This window comes from Amblyraja radiata, chromosome 8 (assembly GCF_010909765.2).
Source record: "Amblyraja radiata isolate CabotCenter1 chromosome 8, sAmbRad1.1.pri, whole genome shotgun sequence".
NCBI classification, from domain to species: Eukaryota; Metazoa; Chordata; class Chondrichthyes; order Rajiformes; family Rajidae; genus Amblyraja; species Amblyraja radiata.
In genome coordinates this window covers 28,393,549-28,412,279 of record NC_045963.1, presented here as the reverse complement: position 1 = coordinate 28,412,279, position 18,731 = coordinate 28,393,549, and the positions used below count along the sequence as shown (strand labels likewise).

Here is an 18,731-nt window from a genome sequence, read left to right as displayed (position 1 = left end):
AAGTGGTCTGATTTACCTGCAAGGAGGAGTCTCATATCTTCCAGGTGTAATGTTTCAAACATATTTGAAATCCACATATTTAATGTTGGTATAGGAGCGTTCTTCCAGAATTTAAGTATAAGCTTTTTTCCCATTATTAGCCCATAATTAAATAGATTAGGTTTAATATGTTTGGTATACTAGTATGGGGTTTTGTGATGTACAGTAGTACATCGTCTGCATATAAGGATATTTTGTTATTTGAATATTTTGTATTATAACCGTGGATATTCGGATGTGTTCTAATTCTTTTGGCTAAAGGTTTAATTACCAGAGCAAATAACAGCGGTGATAATGAGCATCCTTGTCTGTTACCCCTTGATAATTGGAATTTCGTAGATAATATGTTATTAATTAATATTCTAGCCGTAGGCTTATTATATAATAATTTTATCCATGAAATGAAGTTCTCTCCCATTTGAAATGTTTGCAGTACTTTAACCATGTAGTCCCATTCCACTTGATGGAATGCCTTTTCTGCATCCAATGAGATAATTGATAACTCTTGTTCTTCAATTTTATGAGAATGCATTATATTAAACAGACATCTCAAATTATTAGATGACTGTCTTTTGCAAAAAATTGTAAATTGTCTAGTGCCAGTACACTCAGTGATGCTGGTTGGCACGAACGGTGGACCGAAGTCCCTGTTTCCCTGCTGCATCTCTAAAGTCTAAAGTAAAGTTTAAAGAGTACAAGCCCAGAAACTTCAAATGTCCCTCATGCATTAACCAAACAATCCTCAGGATCATTCTCGTAAAATAAGAGTTTCTTACCCAAACAACAGTTCTTTAACTTCTTGTGGTTTCTTCAAACTCAGCCTTGTACAAGAATTAATAAAGTAGCACTGAACATTACTCAACCAGGTAGTTGAACCACAGCACCACTGATCTCCTTTGGAACAGTGTGTCTAGTTCAGTTACACTGCCACATGTATAGTATCACAATTGAGATGTTGGGGTCTCTAACCTATGCTGGGTTCTGTGAATTTAACTCTTTATCAATGTTGTGCAGAATGAATTGAGTAGGCTGACTGTTTTTGGTGATGTTAGATCCTAGGAAACCAGCCCTTGATTCCAGGCATATGGTTGAGAAATCATGATTGGTACAGGAGTCAGGGGTTATAGGGAGAATGTGGTTGAGAGGGAAAGGTAGATCAGCCATGATTGAATGGCGGAATAGACTTGATGGGCCAAATGGCCTAATTTGTATGAACCCAGCCATGAGATGCTTTGGGATGAAGGTAGTTACAGAAGTTTAAGACCTCCCTTGCATTCATTTGCTGTCATTAAGAATTTTTGTGAAACTTGGAATTTCTTAATTGGCTGTACGATACAGGATTGCAATTGTTCGGGCTAGAACTTTAATCATATATGTTGGTTGTATGGACTCTTATCTATCGTGCATTTAATCTTGTGGGGCGATTTCACCACTTTGGCATCTCGCTCTCGACTAATTTGGTTAAGAAACCCTTAATCTCTTAACTGTCCACTATTCAAGATTCCAATTGTTCGGGCATGCTGAGGATTAATCCTATCTGTTGGTTGTCCCGCCTTTGTCCATCGTGCATTTAATCTTGTGTTGTGGTTTCAGCAGCTTGGCATCTCACTCTTGCCATATTTGGTTCGGCACCATATTGGCTTGTCTGTGTCCTCATTGCTCATCTGATTTTACACAGCTGGAGGAGTGAGGCAGTACTGGGTAATGGATTATAGAGTATGGATAGGTACCATTCAGTTGCTGATATGAAACAGTATCTCATGGAATCCATTTAGAGTCGCAGATTGTGTACTTAATTTGATGATACTTAAATTAGGGTCATAGTGTGGAAACAGGCCCTTCAGCTCAACTTGCCCACACCGACCAACATGCCCCATATACACTTGTCCCTCCTACCTGAATTTAGCCCATATCCCTCTAAAATCGTCTTATCCATGTACCTGGCTGAATGTTTCTTAAACGTTGTTATACTACCTGTCTCAACCACCTCCTCTGGCAGCTCGTTCCATAAACCCGCCATCCTTTGTGTAAAAAAAGTTAAATCTTTCCCTCTTCACCTTAAACTTATGTCCTCTGGTTCTTGATTCCCCTACCCTGGGCAAAAGACTGTGCATTTACCTGATCTATTCTTATCATGATTTTGCACACTTCTATTAAATCGTCCCTTATACTCCTGCACTCCAAATTGGGTTATAGCCTATAGACTGGTATCATTCAGCTGCTGTAGCAGTATTATGAAGCAGTATCTCGCATACCGTTTTTGAGTTGCAGTTGGTGCACTTAATCTTTTGGCACTTAGATAGGTAGTGTCGTAGTTTTAAGACTCAAAGTTGGATAAGATGACACAGACACGGAGAATTCTTCAAGAAGACGAATCCTTTATTTGCAAATATTCGGCTGGAACATTCAGAGACGACACCACCTGTCTGTTCTCTAATTGCTCTCTGATCCACAGAAACAGGCAGCTCTTTATTACGGTTTTTCAGCCTTAACTCTGCGACATTATCTTTCATGCTGTACTCCTCTTGCATCAATCTGTCTGATTCTAGTATTCTCTGTCTCGCCACTATTAACTTCCGACCTTGGTTCAGTCTTTACATTTCCCCCCATATCTCTTCCTCTGTCGGCCACCCGCCCTCAAATTCCAAACTGTTGCTTCCCAGCTATGTTTTAGCTAAAGCCAAGGTTACACACACCATTTTATACTGTTACACACACCATTTTGGTTTATGTTTAATACAAGGATATAAATGTATTTATTAAGAATGCAAAGGTGCAAAAGTAGAAATAAGTAACTTGTTTATAACTTCCATAGTAGCAGAGCTGAGTTGTTTATTGGGTTGTGGGTGTAAAGCTGAGGCTCAGTTCTTCATAATAACAATGGCACACTCGCTTTACAGTGCCGATGTGGGGAACACAAATACGATATATCAATTGGTGATGAAGAGATCCATTTGTTAATCCTTTGCGTTGGTTAGAACATAGAACAGTCAGCAGAATAGCACAGGAATTGGCCCTTCGGCCCACAATGTTTGCGCCGAACATGATGCCCATAATTCTCCATGAAACATTCCCTCTCACTTTATAGTTATTCCCTCTACTGTTGGACATTTCCACTCTGAGGAAAAAGGTTCAGACTGTCTACCCTCTTGGAATTTGCCTCTCGGAATTTTATGTACTTCTATTAAGTCTCCCTTCAACCGTTCCAGAGAAAACAATCCAAGTCTATGCAACCTCTCCCTGTAGCCAAAACCCTTTAAGTTCATGTATTCATAGGTCACAGGAGCATAATCAGGCCATTTGTCCTCCCAAGTCTACTCTGCCAATCAATCATGGCTGATCAATTTTTCCCTGTCAACCCCATTCTCCTGTTTTCTCCCCATAACCCCTGATACCCATACTGATCAAGAATCTGTCAATCTCCACCTTAAAAATGTCCATTGACTTGGACTCCTCTGCAGTCTGCGGCAATGAATTCCACAGACTCTGGTCCTAGACTCTCCTACAAGTGGAAACATCCTCTCCACATTCACTCTGCCCAGGCCTTTCACTATTCTGTACGTTCCAATGAGGTTCCAACTCATCCTTCCAAACACCAGCGAGTACAGGCCCAGTGTCATCAAACAACATCAGAAAGCAACCCAATCATTCCTGAGATCATTCTCGTAAACCTCCTCTGGACCCTCTCCAATGCCAGCACATCCTTCCTTGGATATGGGGCCCAAATCTGCTCACAATACTCCAAACATGGGGTCTGACCAGTGCCTTATAAAGATTACATCCCTATTTCCCAACAACATTCTGGTTAACCATTTTCCGCGTAATGGGGCAACCATAACTGCATGCAATACTCCAAATGTGTCCTAGCTAAAAACCCATAGAGATGCTTCATGACTGACTGACTATTATATTCAATGCCCTATCAATAAAGGCAAACATACCAGCCTTCAACCAGCCCTAAACCCAGTCAGGTTAGTATGTCCTTAGCATAGATAGTAAAATAAGTAATTTTGTGACATATGTTGAAGTACTTCCACTTTGAGGGTTTATTCTATGCCTTTCATGCCCTCTGTGACACTTCCAAGTAACTCACTATGCAGAGAAATCCATCCATCAGTAGACTGAGGTTGGCTCAATGGATGGGGATCTGCAGGAAATTTCCATGAACATGGGGTATGGAAATAGAAACATTGAACACTACAGTGCAGTAACAGGCCTTTTGACCCACAATGTGCCCACCATGGTGGCAAGTTAAACTAATCTACGTCAGCAGATGATCCATACTCCTCCATTCCTTGCACATCCATGTGCCTATCTAAAAGCCTCTTAAACGCCACTATCATGTCCGCCTCCACTACCACCCTCAGTTCCAGGTACACGATTGAGAAATCTTAATATTGAGAAATCCTAAGGCTATTTCCCTCCCATCCTTTACATCTGTTAGATACAGGGAATGGAGGGACGGATTATGGGCAGGCAGATAAGAGTTGGTCTTAAATACCTGGGAGTCCACATCTCAGAGGATCTGACAAGGACATCACTCGCTGCCATACTGGTGAGTAAGGCAAGGCAGCGCCTTAACACCTCAGGCAATTGAGGAAATTCAGAGTGTCTCTGAGGATCCTCCAGTGCTGCTACTCAGCAGCTGTAGAAAGCATCTTGTCCGGAAACATCACAATTTGGTTTGGGAACTGCTCTGCCCAGGACAAGAAGGCTCTGCAGAGAGTAGTGCGTTCGGCCGAACGCACTATGGGAACTACACTTGCCCCCCTACAGGAACTATACATCAGAAGGTGCAAATCCAGAGCCAATAAAATCATGGGGGACCCCTTCCACCCTAGCAACGGACTGTTCCAGCTGCTACGGTCAGGCAAACGCCTCCGTTGCCATGCTGTGAAAACAGAGGATGAGGAGGAGTTTCTTCCCAGAGGCCATTAGGACTGTAAACTCCTTTCTCACCATGGACTAACTTTTCTGTACCAATTTACTGTTGTGTGGTGCCTTTTTAAAATTGCTGGGTTTTTTTCTTTTTTTTCCTCCCACAAATATGTAATGTGTGATTCTGTTCCAATCTGTTTTGTAGTTGTTTTTTGCACAATCCGCAAGCATTGCACCTTTATTTCACTGCACATCTCGTATGCGTATGTGACGAATAAACTTGACTTGACTCGGCATCATGTGCAGCACAGTGTCCCTGTGCGGTACTGTTCTATAAAGTGATAAGATGGAATGGCAGATACTGGTTTATGCCAAAGATTGAAGATATACCAGTCTGAAGAAGGGTCCCGACCCGAAACATCACCTGTCCATTTTCTCCCGCTGAGTTACTCCAGCACTTTGTGCATATCGTGTATACAGTTCTTTGTTCTATGATGGGTCTGGATTTGGACAGGGATAGTGATGAAGGACACTGATCATCATCAAATTGAATGTGACGATACTGGGCTACCTTCAGCTTATCTGTGATTTCTTTTCTCTCTCAACTTTGACACAGGTCTGCTCGTGAGTTTGACAGATTTTTTTTCCGATTTTTTTTTTTCACACGTTTTGATTCGCTGGTCTTGCTGTGTGTGTTTCCTGAGCAGTAGGGCAGTAATTTAGATTCCTTCCACAGCAACTAGTGTACATCTTTGAATAATAAGTTTTCTATTACTGTTTTAGCAAGTTTAATGTTTAGAAAGATGGGAATGTAGTCTATTTATGCGGATTTCTTTGTGGGAGGTTTTATACCCTGCTTGCCAGAAAATTGTGGTAAGAAGTCTGGACTGTTCATAATCGAGGAATGATGGTTTTAATTTCTTGTCGTGTACAGGTTACGATAAAGCTGCGAAGATTGCCAAAACAGCCCACAAGGAAGGCACGACATTAAAAGAAATGGCCGTCAAGTTAGGATTTGTTACAGCAGAGGAGTTTGATCAGTGGGTCAAACCGCACGAAATGCTTGGCCCCAAGTAATTTTTTGCCGGTACTTTAGATCCATTTGTTTCATAGCACTGGGAAATAAATGTTTTGCAAAACTCCTTAATTACTGTTCTTCTGTGCAATCTTTGTTATTTAGCATGGAGAATGTTATGGTGCGTGTACTATTTTGGGACTGAATGACGGGGCTAGAGTAAAGAGGAGAAACACATAACTTGAGATAATGTGGAATATTTTGACTGCTGCAGTCGCTGCTGCTAATTGAAGAGGCCCATCTGGAGCCGTGTCTTCTGCCTTGTGCAAGGCTTTTCATAACAGCCAACGGAGACAGAACCTGATGTGTGTTGTCTGCAATAAATGTGATAAACTCCACTTCTGAATCGCTTCTGTTGACTTCAAGAGAACGTTCAAGGCAGCAGATTTTAACCCTTGTGTTACCATACCACACCCTTGAAACATGCTCCTGACATGTTAACAAGCGACCCGATTCTCTAATAACAAAGGATACATCACGTCACCTGACTGACAACAATCTGTTCGAACCATCCGCAGTTGTGATTTTATTTTTAAATGATCTAATGTAGCTAATTAAAATAATTTGGGGTTTCTTTTGCATTATGAAATATCTCAGTGTGCTAGAGATGCTTTCATATACATGCTTCCATTAAACTTGACAATACGAGGAAAATACAGACAGCATTGAATTTAATGTAGTGGAGGTCTAACAATTTCTTTTAAATTCCTATAATTTTTTCAATGTGTAGAAACAAGGAACTGAGGATGCTGGTTTGCTAAAACAAAAGACACAAAGTGCTGGAGTAACTCAACGGGTCAGGCAGCATCACTGGAGAACGCAGGTTGGGATCTTTCAATCCGATTGTAGGCGAGGGAATGAAAGGTGGAAGAGAGGAGGGGCAGGCCAAAGGTAATAGTTGAACATAGGTGAGGGGGATGCTATTTGATAAGCAGATGGTGAGCAAAGGCTAGAGATTTTTTTAAATAAGCAGGAGGTGCGAGGTGAAAGGATTTGAGTGTTGTGAATTGTGAAGCCAGATGAAGTAATAGAGGGGGAGGGGAGAAATAGGTCGAGTCCAAGTGAGGTCCAGAGGGGTGGAGAGGGGGGGGGGAGGGGGGGAGAAGAAAGGGTGGGGTGGGGGGAGATGTTTGTTAGAGGTGACCTAAAATTGGCGAATTGAATGTTCATACGGTTGGGTTGTAAGCTACCCAAGCAGAATACGAGGTGCAGTTTCTCCATTTTGTGCCTGGCCTCATTCTCTGTTCCAGTGTGCATTGTATTACCCAATGTTTCTCACTGGAACGTAGTAGACATGACAACAAACAACACTAATACTAATGTTTAAAATGTAAACAACCAAATTTCTTTTTTTCTTTTTCCTCCCCTGGAGAAAATATTAAGAGGCTGTAACAGGCACAATGCTTATAAAATAAACACCATCATGAAATCATATTCAGTGGAACACGTTGCTTGGACCCAGTGTGTCGAAGATGGGTCTCTCAACCTTGTCCAATTAGTTCCATCCTCTGCTCTTCTGCTGCATTCGGGAAATCCATCAGTCAAATTAGTAAGGGACTAAATCATGTTGATCTTGCTGTCTTATCACCAAATCTCAATTGATTATTGATGTATTACTTATCATTACATCTATTTTTGTCTAATCCCTTTCAATCTGTACTGATTGCTGATGGTTGCTACTCTTCTCTGCTCTCTTTTTCCCGATCTAAGCTTACTGCCATATTTGCATCTTCAATGTCACAGCAACTGCACAATGGAACTTTTATTTGGCTGCTGGATTACCAGGGTTTTGTTAGCAGTCGTCACAATTCTGGAAATTAGAGTGTACAGATACAGCACAATTTACAAAAGCCAATTAACCTACAAACCTGTACGTCTTTGGAGTGTGGGAGGAAAACTGAGCCTCCAGAGATTAGTACGGGTGGCAGGTGATTATGGGGAGAAGGCAGGAGCATGGGGTTGAGAAGGAAAGATAGATCAGCCATGATTGAATGGCGGAGTAGACTTGATGGGCCAAATGGTCTAATCCTGCTCCTATAACTTATAAAACCCACACAGTCACTGGGAGAATGTACAAACTCCGTACAGACTGCACCCAGAGTCAAGATCGAACCCCGGTCTCTGGTGGTACAAGGCAGCAACTCTGCCACCCTTTTTGAATTAGCTCTTGCATTTTAGAAATAAGGAACAAAAACCAGTTCAGAATGCAGTATAATATTTCAGTGCCAGGTTGAATATTGCAGACCAGCAATTGTCAAAATACCATATTCCTTGGCTTCTTTGTTGCTCCAAACACACATCTGGGTTATGCATTCTGCATGATAGAATGTCACTGAGCTAAGTTTAATGTTAAAGATCTAAGCTGAGGGGGACATATAACAGATGATATAACTTGCTGATGAAGCCTAGGTGCATTCTTTAAAAGTGAAATTTTAATTGACTTGTGAACATATATCTTGTGGAAATATATCGGAAGGTGAGAGATTTTGAGCATTTGAACAATGTATTGTACTCGACATTTGGAATCAGTGTGATATGGAACTTGAACTGTTATATCTTGAGAAGTAAAGTTTAATAAATGAAGCAGTTTGAGTTGTTGATTATACTTCCCCCATAACCACCTCTTATCTCTTAACGCTGTTCATCTTCCAGTAAATGAGAGGCATTTGCTTTTCTAACGCAGAATGCCGTTCCAGCTATTAGCAAGAAGCAGAAGAACAACTTGACACTTAACAGTGTAATTTCTCACTTTCAAATGTAGAGCTTGCGAAGCAGAATTCAAGGTACAAATAAAACTACTGGTGTGAGCCAATATCCTACCACACTGGCATCCTCCGCTCCAGCTAGCTCCCTGTCCTGCAACCTTACACCACTCCAAAATAATAGTATCAGGAATGATGGAGTTATACAGCATGGAAAGAGGCCATGCCAATAAAGATATCTGTGCAAACTAATCCTAGTTGCCTGCACTTGGCCCCTATCCCACTAACTCTTTTCTATTCACATACCAGTCCAAATGTTTAGTTTACTGTCACGTGATGCGAGGTAGAGTGAACAGCTTTTTGTTGCATGCTATCCAGTCAGTGAAAAGACTATATGTGATTACAATCAAGCCGTCCACAGTATACAGACACAAGATAAAGGGGATAACGTTTAGTGAAAGATAGAGTCCAGTGAAGTCCAATTAAAGATAGACTGAAGGCCTCTAATGAGGTAGATGGGAGGTGAGGACCACTCTCCTGTTGCCTTATCTATCTATCTATCTATCTATTATATAAAAGTCTCGCCCCATCCGTCCGGCTGGCGTCCGGATCCCTTCCTGCCTTCCGGATCCCTTCCTACCTTTCGATTCGTTCCCGCCGTGCGATGTCACAATGCCCCATGCTCGCAGACGTCCAATCGCGATGCCCGACGCTCACAGACATCCAATCGGAATGGATCCATTTACATGTACGGCTTCCGGCCGCATTTCTTCCTTTGATTCCCTGCAACTCCGAAACCGGACGCAGATTCGCCGACGTCTTTTCCATTTCGGTAGAGATTTCATTTTTCTTTCTAATTATGTCATTACATTTCGTCGTGTTTAAGTGCACGTTTTTACTCAAATCCTTCCACCCCCCCCCCCCCCCCCAATATTTCAAAACTAAACAGGCTTCTCACCCACAGAAGCTGCACCAGCCCCAGCCCCAGCCCCTGCTGAACGTTCCATCGTGTGATGTCACAATGCCCAATGTTCACATATGTCCAATCGGAATGGATTCATTTACATATGCCTTTGCAGGAGCCCCAGCCCATGGTGAACGTTCCATCGTGTGATGTCACAATGCCCAATGCTCAAAGACATCGTTGCCATAGAGAGGGAGTACAGAGAAGGTTCACCAGACTGATTCCTGGGATGTCAGAACTTTCATATGAAGAAAAACTGGATAGACTCGCCTTGTACTCGCTAGATTTTAGAAGATTAAGGGGGTATCTTATAGAAACGTATAAAATTCTTAAGGGGTTGGACGGGCTAGATGCAAAAAAAATTGTTCCGGATGTTGGGGAAGTCCAGAGGGGTCACAGTTTAAGGATATGGGGTAAATCTTTTAGGACCGAGATGAGAAAAACATTTTTCACACAGAGAGTGGTGAATATCTGGAATTCACTGGCACAGAAGGTAGTTGAGGTCAGTTCATTGGCTATATTTAAGAGGGAGTTAGATGTGGCCCTTGTGTATGGAGAGAAGGCAGGTACAGGATACTGAGTTGGATGATCAGCCATGATCATATTGAATTGTGGTGCAGGCTCGAAGGGCCGAATGGCCTACTCCTGCACTTAATTTCCATGCTTCTATGTTTCCCTCTCCTCACCCCTCTCCCACCCATCCCTCTCCCCCACCCCCTTCCCTCTCTACCACCACCCCCTTACCCCTCTGTCCCTCTTTCACGAATGGCCTACTCCTGCACTTAATTTCTGTTTCCCTCCTCAACCCTCTCCCTCTCCCACCCATCACTCTCTCCCCCACCCCCCTTCCCTCTCTACCCCACCCCCTTCCCTCTCTCCCCCCGCCCCCTTCCCCTCTGTCCCTCTTCCACCAGTCCCTCTACCCCTCCCTCCCCACTCTTCCACTTCTCTCCCCTTACCCACCCCTCTCCCTCCCTCACCCCTCTCTTCCCCTCCCTGTCCCACCCCTTCCCCTCTGTCCCTCTTCCACCACTCTACCGTCTCTCTTCCACCACTCCCGCTACCCCTCCCTCCCCACTCTTCCACTTCTCTCCCCCTTCTCTCCTCCCCCTCTCCTCACCTCTTCCATCCCTCTCTCCCACCCCTTCCCTCTCTACCCCACCCCCTTCCCTCTCTCCCCCGCCCCGTTCCCCTCTGTCCCTCCCACCACTCCCCCTACCCCACCCTCTCCCACTTCTCTTCCCTTACCCCACCCCTCTCCCTCCCTCCCCCACCCCTTTCCCTACCCCTCTGTCCTTCTTCCACCACTCCCCGTCCCTCTTCCACCACTCCTGCTACCCCTCCCTCCCTCCCCTCTCTTCCACCTCTCTCCCCCCACCCCTCTCCCCCTCCAATTCCACTCTCCCCCTCCCTCCACACTCTTCCCCCTCTCCATCCTCATTCCCTTACCGTGCACAGTCTCTGTCTTTAAGAAGGAACTACAGATGCTGGAAAATCGAAGGTAGACATAAAAAAAGCTGGATAAACTCAGCGGGTGCGGCAGCATCTATGGAGCGAATTGAATGGTCAACGTTTTTGGCCGAAACCCAGAAGAAGGGTTTCGGCCAAAAACGTTGCCCTTTTCCTTCGGTCCATAGATGCTGCTGCACCCGCTGAGTTTATCCAGCTTTTTTGTTGTTGTACCAGCCTCTCTCTCTCTCTCTGCCCTTTTCTCTTCTCTCGACTCATGCACGCCCACTCCAACCGCTCCCCCCCCACTTCACCTCTCTCCCCCATCCTCTTCTCCCCCCCCCCCCTCCCCCTCTCCCTCTCCGCCATCCTCCTCCCCTTCCTCACAAAATATTTTTTGTGGGGGCGGGTCCTCAGTGTGTGTGACTGTTTGGTGGAGGCGGCCACGCACACTCCATTCAAGAAGACGCTCATCTGTTTGTGGAGGCGCGTGCTTAGTGTGTGACCAAAGATCTTATAGCGGAGCTCTCCGCTACAAGATCTTTGTGTGTGACGACACACGCTCCCCCCCCCCCCCCCCCCCCCCTTGGTGCAGGAGGCGCGCGCAGCATCTGAACGCTCAGCGAATATTCGAATTCTTCACTAACCGTCATTCTGACTTTGCTTGTGAAGAGAAAAGTCCTGAATTGCATTTGTCTGATGCAGGAAGATTGTTCCCGATGTTGGGGAAGTCCAGGACAAGCGGGTCACAGTTTAAGGATAAAGGGAAATCCTTTAGTACTGAGATGAGGAAAACATTTTTCACACAGATAGTGGTGAATCTCTGGAATTCTCTGCCACAGAAGGTAGTTGAGGTCAGTTCATTGGCTATATTTAAGAGGGAGTTAGATGTGCCCCTTGTGGCTAAAGGGATCAGGGGGTATGGAGAGAAGGCAGGTACAGGATACTGAGTTGGATGATCAGCCATGATCATATTGAATTGTGGTGCAGGCTCGAAGGGCCGAATGGCCTACTCCTGCACTTAATTTCCATGCTTCTATGTTTCCCTCTCCTCACCCCTCTCCCACCCACCCCTCTCCCCCACCCCCCTTCCCTCTCTACCACCACCCCCTTACCCCTACCCCTCTGTCCCTCTTTCACCACTCCCCCCCACTCTTCCACTTCTATCCCCTTACCCGACGCCTCTCCCTCCCCCACCCCTCTTCCACTCCCTTCCCCTCTCCCCCACCCCTTCCCCTCTGTCCCTCTTCCAACCACTCCCCCGTCCCTCTTCTACCACTCCCGCTACCCCTCCCTCCCTCCCCACTCTCCTCCCCTCTCCCATCCCTCTCCCCCACCCCCCTTCCCTCTCTACCCCACCCCCTTCCCCCTATCCCTCTTCCATCACTCCCCCTACCCCTCTCCTCCTCCCTCCCCACTCTTCCACTTCTCTCCCCTTCCCCTCCACTCTCCCTCCCCTCTTTCCCCTCTCGCCCTCCCTCCCTCCTCCCCATCCCTCCCTCCTCCCCACTCCCCCACATCTCTCTCCCCATCTCTCACCCCCTACCCCGCTCTCCTTTCCCTCCCAAATCTATCCCGTTTCCTCCTCCTCCTCTCCCCTCCCTCCCCTCTTCTCACCCCCCCCCCCCCCCCCCCCGCAAACGCCGTTGGGGAAACAGACCCAACGGGTCTGCACTTGGTCTAGTAACAAATAAAAAGTGTTTTAAACATTGTGATTGTAAACTGTCTCAACTGCCTTTGGTCTTGCAAGTAACACGGCAAACTTTTTCTTGCAGGATCTAACTCTTAATTGATATTCATTTGCAGTGTGGTTGTAGCAGGTCCTAAGATAATTAAGTGTAGGTGTAGTGTTATGCAAGTGCAATTCAATCACTCAACATGCACAAGATCATTCATGTCTACTGTCTACTTTGGGATATCCATCAGGCTTTTATCTTTATGGCTGAATCATTCTTAAGAGAAGCCAATGTCACACTGCATGAGAGGTGGATGCACAGTACATATCAGAGCAGTTGTACATCTGCGCCATTTGGTACTAGCTGATGATTCCCGAGGTTACCAATTGATCATTTTGGTATCATTCATGTCGTAGAGAAGTCGGTTTTATTGGGAGATCTGTAGAAGTAATACATTGTGAAATTTACCGTCTACTTTAAGTTTCATTCATACGAAAGGGCGGTACAATGGCGCAGCAGTAAAGTTGCAGTGCCAGATCCTGACTACAGGTGCTGTCTGTACGGTGTTGGGACGTTTGCTCCAGGTGCCCCAGTTTCCTCCCACATTCCCAAGACGTACAGGTTTGTAGGTTAATTGGCTTCTGTAAATTTTCCCTAGTGTAGGATAGAACTAGTGTATGGGGTGATCGACGGTGTGGACTAGGTGAGCCAAAGGGTATTTCCACATTGTATCTCTGAACTAAACTAAAACTAAATTAATACTCCTCAATATTTACTTAGTCATGGATTCATACAGCGTGGAAACAGGCCCTTCGTCCCAAATTGCCCACACCGACCAATATGCCCCATCTACATTACTCCCACCTTGCATTTGACCCATGTCCCTCTAAACCTGTCCTACCAATTTACCTGCCTAATTGTTTCTTAAATGTTGCGATAGTACCTGCAATTGCTGAATTTCAATTCAGCCCCTGTTGAACTTTTGGAGTTATTGATTGAAAGATAAATATGAGGATCCCCTCCCCCACTTTCCAAAGGCAAGTGGAGCCTTGTGGTCTTGCAAATAGTGACACATCCATGAATCTAGTGCTGCTCTTATCCTTTTACTAGATTAGATACCACAGCAAGTCTGCCTTTGGTCTTGCCGAGGAAAGAAAGAGAGAATAAATTAACTTAAATTGATTTGTCATGATTACGCCATTAATTCACTTAGAAGTGGCTCCATTTAGCACGGGTTTGAGGGCTGTTGAAGGCTGCATCGTTAATATTTTTGAATTATTCAGCTTCGTATTAACTTGATCTGCAAAGGTGCTATTAATCACAGAATTAAACCTGGAAACTGCATGATATATCTAAAATGATCCAGCAATGGTACTATACTGTAATTTTCTGCATTATAGTGAATAAATAATTCAAAATATTTAATGTAATTTTGAGCTGCTTCTGTGTTAAATTAGTGCTATGCAATTATGACACTATTAATTTCAGTTCTCAAGTGTTGAATACCTTTCTATGATTGCATTTCAAAAAGGCAGCCCATAGTTGTCAAAAGGCATTCATCCTTTTCACCTCCTTGTCTCAACACTCCCCCCTTTTGACTTTCTGACTCCAGCACCTAATTCCACTCCCTTGGACCCCCCCCCCCCCCTTCCTCCTGCACCCCCCAGTTCCTTCCATCCTCACTCGATTCTCAGCCCCCTACTGCATCCTTTATCTTCATCACCACCTCCATTTGCCCCTCTTCCATCTTCATCCCGACTGGCCTCCTCCTTGTCCCTGACCCTTCCTCCGTCCGTCCGCCCGACCCACCACCCGAACTCTTCTCCCTCTCGCTCACCATCTGCCCCAAACTCTCCTTCTTGACCCCTCCTCCTCCCTCTCCTTGACAATTTCCCCACCCTCCCCCAAACCCATTCTACACCCTCTCCATGACCCCTTCTCCACCCTCTCCATGACCCCTTCTCCACCCTCTACCTGACTCCATCCTCGCCCGACCCCTCTCCATCCTCCCCTAACCCCCTCCTGCATGATCCCCTGACCCCACCTCCAACCCCTCGATCCCCCTCCCTTCCATTGCTCAATAATGAGCTGGAGGTCCAGTGGGAGCAGGGTGTGTAGCTGGAGCCAGTGATGTGGAGTGACGGTGGAGCTTGAGTCCAGACTGTGGGCCGGGGAGGGGGGAGGGGCTGTGGCTGGCAGGAGGGATCGGGGGGATGGAGGAGGGGTCAACAAGGACGGAGGGGGGGGCGTGGAGGATGATTGAGGCATCAGAAAATGGAGGAGGGGTCAGGAGCTGAGGATGGGTCTCTACCCGAAACGTCATCCATTCCTTCTCTCCAGAGATGCTGCCTGTCCCGCTGGGTTACTCCAGCATTTTATGAACTTCCTTAGTGCAAGCTCACTTTGGATCTGCAAATGAAGAATCACATAGCATGCACATCATTTATTTTTTACTTTCTTTTGCATTTTTTTGAGCCATGCCCCAGAAATCTGATGCATGATGTGGTCTATTTCTGATTTGGCTCACCAAAACTTAAGTGCTCTAAATAATGCAGAAGTATTCAGGAAACTATTGTCTAGGTATTGGTGGAGCAGAAATGAACTCATGGATTTGTGTAATTATAATTAATTCCCATTATATTTTTATTTATTTTTTTAATTGTAAAAATGTGCAACCAAGAGAATTTACATGCACAATGCATTATTCCTTTTCTCCAGTGATGCTGCCCGACCCGCTGAGTTATTCCCGTGCTTTGTGTCTATCAGCATCTGCAGTTCTTTCCTACCAAAGATCCTATAGGTACTTTGTTTCCTACACAAGGAACTGCAGGTGCTGGTTTACAACAAAAAAAGGACACGATGTGCTGAAGAAACTCTGTGCTAAAAGTTGCTACGTGCCTCAGTTCAAAATAAGGGTGGTTCCACATTGAAGATAAACACAGTGTGCTGGAATAACTCAGCAGGTCAGGCAGCATCTCTTGAGAAAAAGATGGGTTGTAGTGGTAGTCAAACCCAAGGATCATTGATCAAACCCTTGGGGTAGTCAAACCCTTGGATTGGCTACACCAGTCACGTGGGCGCGGGGAGCGGGTTTCGCGCGCTTTCTGTCGATTTCATTCATTCGAGCTCCACACTTGTGGATGCAACATGGTTTATTTAGCTGTCTTACACACTCACATTATTCATTGTTTTACCGTTCGTAATAAAGATCATTTAATTAACTCACGGTCTTGACTCCGCTAAACTGGTGACCCCAACGCCGACAATGCAAGCTGCCGCCGTTCCCAACGCTCAACAGAATACTGTCGGCCTCATGCTGCCGGTGTTCTGGGCCGAACAACCACAGGTTTGGTTCGCCCACGTGGAGGCACAATTCCACCTCCGTAACCGTGGTGGACGACACAAAGTACTTCCATGTCGTTGGAGCGCTCACGCAGGAGACAGCTTCGTGGTTATTGGCTTTCCTGCAAGACCCGCTGGCACTCGCTAAATACGAAGGCCTCAAAGCCCTCCTTCGCACGTTCGGGCTCAGCTGCTGAGACCGCGCCGCCCGCCCGCCCGCCTCCTACACATGGACGGGTTGGGCGATCGCAAGCTGTCCATGCTGATGGCGGAAATGCTTGCCCTGATGGACGGCCACCGTCCGTGTCTGCTCTTTGAACAGGCCTTCTTGGAGCAGATGCCGGACGACGTCCGCCTCATGGTCGCCGGCGCCGATTTTGCCGACCCCATACAGCTGGCCGAATGGGCCGACGAACCCTGGCTGGTGAAACGATAAGATGGCGGCGCCATCAACCAGATTTCCGTGCCAGCGCGCCATTCACCGCGGCGAGACCGCAATGACGCCCCGCCCACGGCAGAGCCACAGCAGGGCGCCGGGGACCAGGGTAAGAACAAATGGTGCTTCTATCACCTCCGCTGGGGTGCTGAGGCTCGACGCTGCCGTCAACCCTGCTCGTTGCAGGGAAATGCCTCGGCCGGTGGTCTGTAGAGACGATCACGATAGGCCCAGACAACTGCCTCCACGTCCGCGACCATCTCTCCGGCAGACACTTCCTCGTCAACTCCGGGGCCATTGCCAGCATCCTCCCGCCGACCCGAGCTGGTAAGCGGGGCCCAGTGCTCACGGCCGTCAGTAGGAGCACCGTCCGGACTTACGGTACGTGGACCCTCTCGCTCACTTTTGACTCCTGCGCGTACGAGCGGACGTTCATCGTGGCCGACGTCGCACAGCCGCTCCTGGGCAAAGATCTTTGCTCCTGGGTGCCGACTTCCTGCGGGCGTTCTCCATCGTAGTCGATGTGCAGGGCAGGCGCAAGATTCCGCAATCGCCCCACGGCCCCCGACCCCACCCAGAACGCAGCTCAGCTCAGCGCCTTCGCCGAAGTCGACGTCCCCTACACATCCCTCCTCACCAATTTCCCTGAGCTCCTCACTCCCCATTTCAACGCGACAACCTCCAAACACGGGGTCGTACATCACATCCCCACCGTGGGCCCTCCGATACACGCCCAGGCACACTGCTTTCCACCGGACAAGCTGCGCATCACCCGGAATGAGTTCCAGCTGATGGAGGATATGGGGATCGTCCGGCGCTCGGACAGCCCGTGGGCATCCTCACTACACATGGTCCCCAAAGCATCTGGGGGGGGGATGGAGACCATGTGGGGGTGAGCAGGTTAGCTCCCGTTCCTACTTCGCGGCATGGTTTGCCAGTGGTGCATGTGCCGTTGGTTCTGCGGAATTATGCCTGTGTTTTTGTTCGCAGGGACGCCCACCGATGCCCATTGCAGCGGGTCTACGAGGGACCATTCCGAGTGCTGCGGTCCCGTGTCGCCACCTTCACCTTGGACATGGGTGGCCAGGAGGAGTTCGTCTCCGTCGATCATCTCAAGCCCGACCACGTTGACGTGGTTGCACTACCCCGACATAGAGGTCGTCCGCCGGCCGATCCAGATGCACCAGTTGTGCCTGTTTCCCCCCCGACCCGGTCGTCCCCGTTCTTTCTGCCCCATTGCAGTTTCCTGGTCCTGTTCGACCAGTCCCCCTTGGCACGCCCACCCCCTTGAGGTCTCCTGGCCCTGTTCGGTCTGTCCCAATTGTTACGCCCGCCTCTGACCACGTGTCCTGGTCGTTGTGTCCAAAGATCTTATAGCAGAGCTCCTCTATGATCTTTGCTTGTGGATGCAACATCGTTATTTAGCTCTTACAGATTTGCGTTATTCATTGTTTTACTGTTCGTAATAAAGATAGTTGAATTAGTTCACGGTCCTGACTCCGCTAAAGGGTGATGTTTCGTGTCAGAACCCTTCATCAGACTGAAAGAAGTTTGATGAGGGAAGGGTAGGGAAATGCCTCTAACCAACAACTGCACTTCCTTTCTATACAATGCATTGAAGATGCCCGTTTGATTTAGAATACACAGCCTTTCATCAGAATTTTAAAAGATACTAGACTAAGTGGAACCCATTGGGTGGGGGAGGGGTGTGTGTGGGTGGGGGGTTTGTGCAGGAAATCATGGGAGGGGACACAAATTCTTGGTGGTCGCGCGCACGCTTGCGAGGCTTCGGCCGTGGGCCCCATGGACAGTAACATCGGGAGCTGACCTGGTTGGTGACTGTAAAGTGAGTTCCAAACACACTTGTCTTTACTACTATTTATTGGTAATACACAAACGTTGCTGCCCTAGCTGTACGTGGTCTGTCACAGGAGCTAGAGAGGGATCAATGGGTGGGGAGGTTGCATTTATACTTCTGATATGGGGAGTGGTTAGTAGTGGTGAGGTCACTATGTTAAAGGCACATGCACATGTCATCTACAGTGACCGACTCCGAACTCCAGCAACAGCAACTTCATCCGCCCCGAATCCTGGGGCTTGAATCGGCCCGTTCGCGGGGCCTTTCATCGGCCGGCGGGGGCTTCAGCATCAGGAGCCTCGATGCAGCAGT

The 18,731-nt window shown here is 47.0% G+C and overlaps 1 protein-coding gene across 3 annotated transcripts in view; it reads left to right on the top strand.

The window, feature by feature from the left end:
* The window catches only part of fh (fumarate hydratase), a 33,699-nt gene extending 27,371 nt beyond the window's left edge, over positions 1-6,328 (top strand). For all 3 annotated transcript variants that reach the window (XM_033025462.1, XM_033025463.1, XM_033025464.1), the window contains exon 10: positions 5,852-6,328. In XM_033025462.1, coding sequence (XP_032881353.1) covers positions 5,852-5,994 — 143 coding nt within the window. In that variant the 3' untranslated portion in view covers positions 5,995-6,328. The remainder of the gene's footprint in view (positions 1-5,851) is intronic.
* Positions 6,329-18,731: the final 12,403 nt, after the last annotated feature.